Below are 7,098 nucleotides of genomic sequence, written 5' to 3'. Positions count from 1 at the left end.
CTCGGCGCGCGCGGGCCATGTCCGCCTTCTGCCTGGGCTTGGCCGGCCGAGCTTCAGCACCCGCCGAGCCGGACAGCGCCTGCTGCATGGAGCTGCCCGCTGGGGCCGGGGACGCAGTCGGGAGTCCCGCCGCCGCGGCCGCCGCCGCCCTCGTCTCTTTCCCCGGGGGCCCCGGGGAACTGGAACTGGCCTTAGAGGAGGAGCTGGTGTTGCTGGCGGCCGGGGAGCGGTCGTCCGATCCCGGGGAGCATCTACAGGCGGAGCCGGGGTCTCCGGCGGAGGGGCACGGGCCGCCTCCGTCCACCCAGGATCCCGAGCTGCTGTCGGTGATCCGACAGAAGGAGAAGGACTTAGTGCTGGCGGCCCGGCTAGGCAAGGCACTGCTCGAGAGGAACCAGGACATGAGCCGACAGTACGAGCAGATGCACAAGGAGCTCACCGACAAGCTGGAGGTGAGGACCTTCCGGCGGCATGGGTGGGAAGCCGGGTACCTTCCTATTCCTGGGCAGTTTGCGGAATCACATGCCCTCCCTCCTTTCATGCTTATCCTAGCTCGAAGAAAATCATTGAGAACAGGGAGCAGGATGGATAGTTTTAATGACCATCAGAGCATTCATGGAACCCACCTGACTTTCGCACCCAGCTCAGATGTGGGTCCATGCACGTTTCCCACTGCTGTGGGCCGTTCTATATATGTCCTGTACACAGCGTCTAAAATAGAGCTTACAGTATGACTAATTTATACAGCACTGAGGCGATATCTGCACACAAAAATGAGAACATCGAGAAGCATTTAAAATATGCTTCAGGTGCTCAGAGAGGCAGTTAATCTCTAATCAGAGTCTTAGCCTAAAGCTTTCCAGTTTGGGCATTAAGGCCTCTGCATGCCCTTGTCTTAACTTCCTGGCAGAGAGTTGTGGGAAACAAGTGCCCCTAAAGGAGCTTTATATAGCTTTCAAATACTTGGGGATTAGGGAATATGGTTCCATTGCAGAAATCAGAGAGGCAGGGCTCAGCATGTGATCACTGGGAGTGGATTTAGTTTGGGCTTCAGTAGTTATCTGCATTTTATTAGTTTTCTGTGTCCTGACTCTCAGCACCTAAGAGTTACTTTTAACTACTTTTAAATAGACACTTTTTTTTCGGGGAGTGGGAGGGGGGGTGATGTGGTAAGGACATTTGCTTCAGTTGCATCTCCAGAACTCATGGGGGAAAGAACTGATACTAGCAATTTGTCCTCTGACCTACACACACACCCCAACCAATTTTAGAATACAGTTTTAAAAATGTCAGTAATATTTTTGTTAATGCCATACAAGAACTATGCTTGCTGTTTTTTATTTCTTTAAATTTTATTTATTTATTGCCCTGAAGCAAAATAGGGTCTTGAATGCAGTTCTGAAGAATCAAAATAAAACGGAGAGGGGAATCATGTTTGGCAGTGGAAACAAACACCTTTTCTGCCCCTGTTTTACTATGGTTACCCATTTTGTCTTCAACTAGTTCTTTTCATTCTGTCTGAACATCGCACAGATGTGACTAGGCCACAAATGAATGCTTGTCAGGTTCCATCTCACTGCTGCTGTTTGAACAGTCAGAATGTGAACTGGGAAACACTCCTGTAATAAGACTGTGTGTGTCTGCGGTCCTGTGACCTATCACGAGTTAAATCAGAAGAGAAAAGGAAACCAGTGAGTGTCCAGTGTTTCAGCCGGCCTGTGAACTAGGCCTGCCAGTTGATGGGCTCTTGAGATAGGTCTGGGAGGTTGTCTGTGAAAGCTGGTCCTAGACTGCCAGAATGCAACAGAATGCTAACTTAGCGGTCTGAATTGTTTCATGTCCACTTGGAGGAGAGGTCTGGAAATAAAAGGGTGTCCTTTCTTCCTAGAGCGATTCAGTTACATGACACTGCACAGGAGTGCTACCCCAGAGATTTGTACCTGCGATGTGAATGCCTTCAGTCAGGGACTTAATTGAAGAAACAGGGAGCTTGAAAAGAGCATCCTATCAGTTTGATTAATGATAGGTTTCATGGTGTAGAGTTGCACAAATCCTGGTTTCCACGTGGAGCTTTGAGTAAAGGAAAAGGATTTCAAAATTCCACAGCAACAAAAAAGATTCTGCTGTAAAGGGATAAATAAGTGACCTTCGACATTTTGTAATTGACTACATGGGCAAGAATAAAATAAAATAGCTTAAATAGCCTAAACTATCATTTAAGATCTTGTCTCTTCTGCAGTTCTGCTTGTGAATACTAGTGTCATACTTCTGAAATTCTGGAGGTTGGTTGCACAGTATTTCCATTATATGCAACACTGCTGACTTGTCCATGGTGAAAGTGGGTAAGATAGTAAGTTATATGTCATGTGTACTCTACCACAACTTAAGCATAAATAGAAAATTTAAATTTACTTATACTTCTGTGTATATTTGAAAATTATCTTTTTTTCTTTAGATAGGGTCTCATTGTGTTGTTACTCATGTTGGTCTTGAAGTCCTGAATTTAAGAGATTCTCCTGCCTCAGTTCCCAACTAATTGGACTGTAGACGTACACTGTATCTGACTTTTAAGATTTTTTTTTGTGTGTGTACACTTGAAAATATATTCACTAGGGCTGGAGAGATGGCTCAGACGTTATGAGTGCTGGCTGCTCTTCCAGAGGTCCTGAGTTCAATTCCCAGCAACCACATGATGGCTCACAACCATTTATAAAGAGACCTGGCATTCTCTTCTGGCCTGCTGGCATGTATGCAGGCATAACACTGTATACATAACAAGTATACACACACACACACACACACACACACACACACACACACACACATACATAGTTTCTCGTTAGCTAATGAATGTATTTATTTGATGATACTGATGATTGCACCACCAATGTCTGCCGTTGTTAATTCTTCTAGCGCTACAATTGAGAATGACTAATTTATTTGGATTTGTTTCATTTGATACCTGCAAGTGAATTTTCTCTATAGTGTATTCTTTTTAGACATATTTCTTTTATTTTTATGTGTATGAGTGTTTGTTTGTATGTATGTATGTGCACCACCAGCGTACCTGGTGCCTACAAAGGTCAGTTCTCCTGGAATAGGATTTACACATGGGCCATCACATGGTAGTTGGGGTCCTTTGCAAGAACAGTAAGTGCTCCTAACCTCAGAGCCATCCCTCCAGCACCCCTCCTCTGCTAGTCCATTTTTTGAACAGTTTAGAGTTAGTACTGTCTGTTTAGACAAAATACTTTCTAAAGTTTATCATAGCAGCTATATTTCTTAATTAGACACATGGGAGTAATGATAATAATCCTTTAAGAAGGGTTTAATATTTTCCGAGAACTGTCAGATATTGACCTCAAACACATTTCAGCACGCGAGGGGAGGATATGGTGGCATGTGTTCTGATTCCAGGTACTATGAAGGATATTGACTTCTGAGTTCACTATGGGCAACACAGTGGGATCCTTTATCCAAAAATGAAATAATAATAATAAGTAGCAGTGGTGGTGTTCTCAGGCACCAGTTTTATTTTGGTGTCCTCAGAATTGTCACTTTTCTGATTTTTGAACAGGCAAACCATAATCAAGATCTTCCCTGCCTGCCACTCAGGAGTATATTTCTAGTTTTATATGCCACATCTAGGATTTTATCTGGTTATTACAAACATAAAAGCATTTGGTTTTGTGCAACTGTCTTTATTTATTTATTTATTTATTTATTTTTGATTTTTCGAGACAGGGTTTCTCTGTAGCTTTTGGTTCCTGTCCTGGAACTAGCTCTGTAGACTAGGCTGGCCTCGAACTCACAGAGATCCGCCTGCCTCTGCCTCCCGAGTGCTGGGATTAAAGGCGTGCGCCACCACCGCCCGGCGCAACTGTCTTTTTAAAGGTGTATTAATGGTTTAAAGATTAATGTAGACATTTTATAGCTTACTAGAATATATTTTTCACATGCTTAAAAATCTAATTGAAAGGCCTTTTTATTATTTCTTCTGTACCTGTAATTAGCTCTTTTAATTTAAAAGTATACATCTAACCAGGTCCTTATTTTTTTCTCTTACGATGAATTAAAGTACTAACTTGTGTTTATGTAATTTGCTCGCTGAAGACAATGTACAGATTCTTTTTTTTCCCCCATATGGCAGAGAGTAGATTATCCATTTCTACAGAAGTAATCTCTTCTCTCTGGTATTTTCTCTCCCCATCCAAGCCTGATTCTCTTAGTTTGGTATTCTTTTTTTTTTTCTTTTTCTTTTCTTTTTTTTTTTTTTATGAGGGATGGAGGGAGATAGAAGTGAGTTTCTGAGAGTCACTACTAGACGAGGAGAAGGGCTGGGAAATCTGATGTACATTCAGTGCTTGCTGCTCAAGAGAACAGAGCTTTTCCCTGGTATTTTTCATAAGCAATGGCCTGGGCTTAGGAGGATGGTGTCACTTTATTAAGTATCTATTTTATTTAGACTAGTAACACTAATTTTTGTATTGTAGAAGTTGATTGATTTTTTTTCTCTTAACGATTGGTTTTGTATTTAGAGAAAAATTGGAATGGTAATACAGTATCCATATACCCCACATCCAGGCTCATCTTGTTACCAACATCTTATACTAACATTCGCCATAATTAATAAAAGTACCCTATGTCTGTATCAAATGTCTTTTTTCTGTTGCAGGATTCGTTATTTTATTAGTTTTTCTGTCTCGTAGCCTCCTCTTAGATTTTTCTTGTTTTGGTGGCCTTGATAATCTTGTTGTTAATTTTCAAAGTACCATATAACCCTGGAAAACAAAAAGAAGCACAGGCAGACAGCGCCCTCTATATTTATTATTATTCTCCTTAGACTTTACTGGTTAATTTTTTTATTTTTGTTTTATGTGCTTTGTTGGTTTTTTGTTGACACGTATGTCTGTGTGAGGGTGTCAAATCCCCTAGAGTTGGAGTTACAGACAGTTGTAAGCTGCCACTGTTGGTGCTGGGAATTGAACTGAAGTCGTCTGGAAGAATAGTCAATGCTCTTAACCTCTGAACTATCTCTCCAGCCCATTTACTGGTTAACTTAATGCTTAAATGAAAATACAATTCTAGGAGAAATTTCCTAAAGTAAACCAAAGGCTAAATTCTGTACAAAATTCATCAAGAGTTGAAACAACCTGAAATGGGGGTTTGTTTCCTGTTAAAGAAATACAAGGACAGATTAGATCGATCAACACCACCTGTCTCAACTCCACCCTACGAGTTAATTGGATTGTTTCAGTTGCTTGGTCGGGCTGTTCACTAGCAGCTGTTGGCTAAATATTTTTAAGTCTCTGTTCTTTTAGAACACAAGCCCAATTTATCCAGCCTCTCAGTAACACTGTGGTTACTGAGTTCTTGGTGTTGCCTTCTGCTCAGCCGTTTTCATGTTGGACAAAACTAACAATTACGGTTTTAGAATTTAAGTTAGCTTTTATTTCTGCATTCTTTGAAATTTCCAGAGTGACTGAAAAAAATCCTCAGTTTGGAAAGTTTCACATTATCAGGATAGAAAAGAGCAAATAGTTTACATACTGGTCAGAGGTAGACATTTCTCCCTTGTTACTCCTTTTCCACATACTCCAAACTGAAAGTATATATTTTGTAAATATAAAGTTACGTGATTTTTCAGTCTGTATATTTGAGTGACTATAACCAAATGAATGAGGTCAATTTGAAAGTTTTCATGAACACTGCCTTCTCCAGTGTACTCAATTTCAATTTTGGATTGCTGTTTTTATCTTTGTCAAGTTCTCTTGTCTGTTCTCAAACATGATAAATTTTCATTTTGGGGGAGTAAATTTGGCTTGTAGAAACATTTACAAGTCACTCAGTAAAGAATAAGGTGACAAGATGAAATGGAATAATCTTGTAATTTAGGCCCACTTCAAATTTGACATAATGGGACTGGTTTTCTAACGTGACGGTAAGCTGGCACTTGACGTTTCCAAAAGAAGCATTCCAAAAAAAAAAAATTACGTTGAAAGATAACTTCAATTAAGAGTGTCTTTTCCCAGGAAGAATGACCTAGCACTCTGAAGGGAGAGAGTCAGAAATTCATTTTAGGGTGTTGAAAACCTCATTCCAGTCCTGCCTGAATCACAAGCTTAGGAAATGGATCAGAGTCGTTATTTTTGTTTTTGAGATAGGATCTCACACTGTAGCCTGGGCTGAAGTACTTCTGCTTCAGCTTTCCCTGGGCTGGGATTACAGGCATGACCCACTACGCACAGCTTAAATCAGTGTACTTTGAATAGTTAGCTCACCAAAGGTTAAGTACTGGTACTTTAGTTAGAATGAAGTAAAGATTTGGCTATTGAAGCCGGGCAGTGGTGGCGCGCGCCTTTAATCCCAGCACTTGGGAGGCAGAGGCAGGCGTATTTCTGTGAGTTTGAGACCAACCTGGTCTACAAGAGCTAGTTCCAGGACAAGCTCCAAAGCCACAGAGAAACCTTGTCTCGAAAAACCAAAAAAAAAAAAAAAAGATTTGGCTATTGGACATACTACTTTCTAAATAGGAAAACATATTTGCCTCTGAATCGCTGTTCATCTCATACAGTGAAAAGATATGCTTGTTACCTTCGAGCCAGTGGACTTCTTTTTGATCGAATTGTTACTTCAAACCATCTTTAGTTTTCCAGAATACCATTTGTTACACAAATATTTTTACTATTGTCCTCCACTGGCATGAAAACCCATAAAGACAAAGACTGTATCTTGTCTATCACCAATGTCTCTAGGTAAGTTTCTGTGCCTCAGCAACTACTCAAGAATGAACGGACAAGCCAAAAATAAACATTAATAAAATAATACTTACTAATAATGCATGATTTAAAATAGGTCTGGCAGGGCAGCAGAGATGGTTCAGTGGTTAAGAGCACTGTCTTCTCTTCCTGGACTTGGTTCCCAGCATCCATATGGCAGCTTATAACCATCTGTAGGTTCAGTTCCAGGGAATTCAACATCCTCTTTTCACCTCCAGCACCAGACACACGCACATAAAATAAAACCTAAAACTGAGCCGGGCGGTGGTGGCGCACACCTTTAATCCCAGCACTCGGGAGGCAGAGGCAGGCGGATCTC

At 41.2% G+C, this 7,098-nt stretch overlaps 1 protein-coding gene across 4 annotated transcripts in view; it reads left to right on the top strand.

Moving 5' to 3' along the window:
- Positions 1 to 9: 9 nt before the first annotated feature.
- Bicdl1 (BICD family like cargo adaptor 1) overlaps positions 10 to 7,098 on the top strand; it is a 92,560-nt gene continuing 85,471 nt past the window's right edge. For all 4 annotated transcript variants that reach the window (XR_001229111.2, XR_003377842.1, XR_003377841.1 and 1 more), the window contains exon 1: positions 10 to 452. Coding sequence is in view for 1 of the 4 variants with exons in the window: in XM_013349564.2 (XP_013205018.1) it covers positions 18 to 452 (435 nt within the window). In the remaining 3 variants the exon portion in view is untranslated. The remainder of the gene's footprint in view (positions 453 to 7,098) is intronic.

This window comes from Microtus ochrogaster, chromosome 2 (genome assembly GCF_000317375.1).
Source record: "Microtus ochrogaster isolate Prairie Vole_2 chromosome 2, MicOch1.0, whole genome shotgun sequence".
Classification (NCBI taxonomy): Eukaryota; Metazoa; Chordata; class Mammalia; order Rodentia; family Cricetidae; genus Microtus; species Microtus ochrogaster.
Note: the sequence above shows the minus strand (reverse complement) of the source record. Positions and strands in the feature narration are given on the sequence as shown.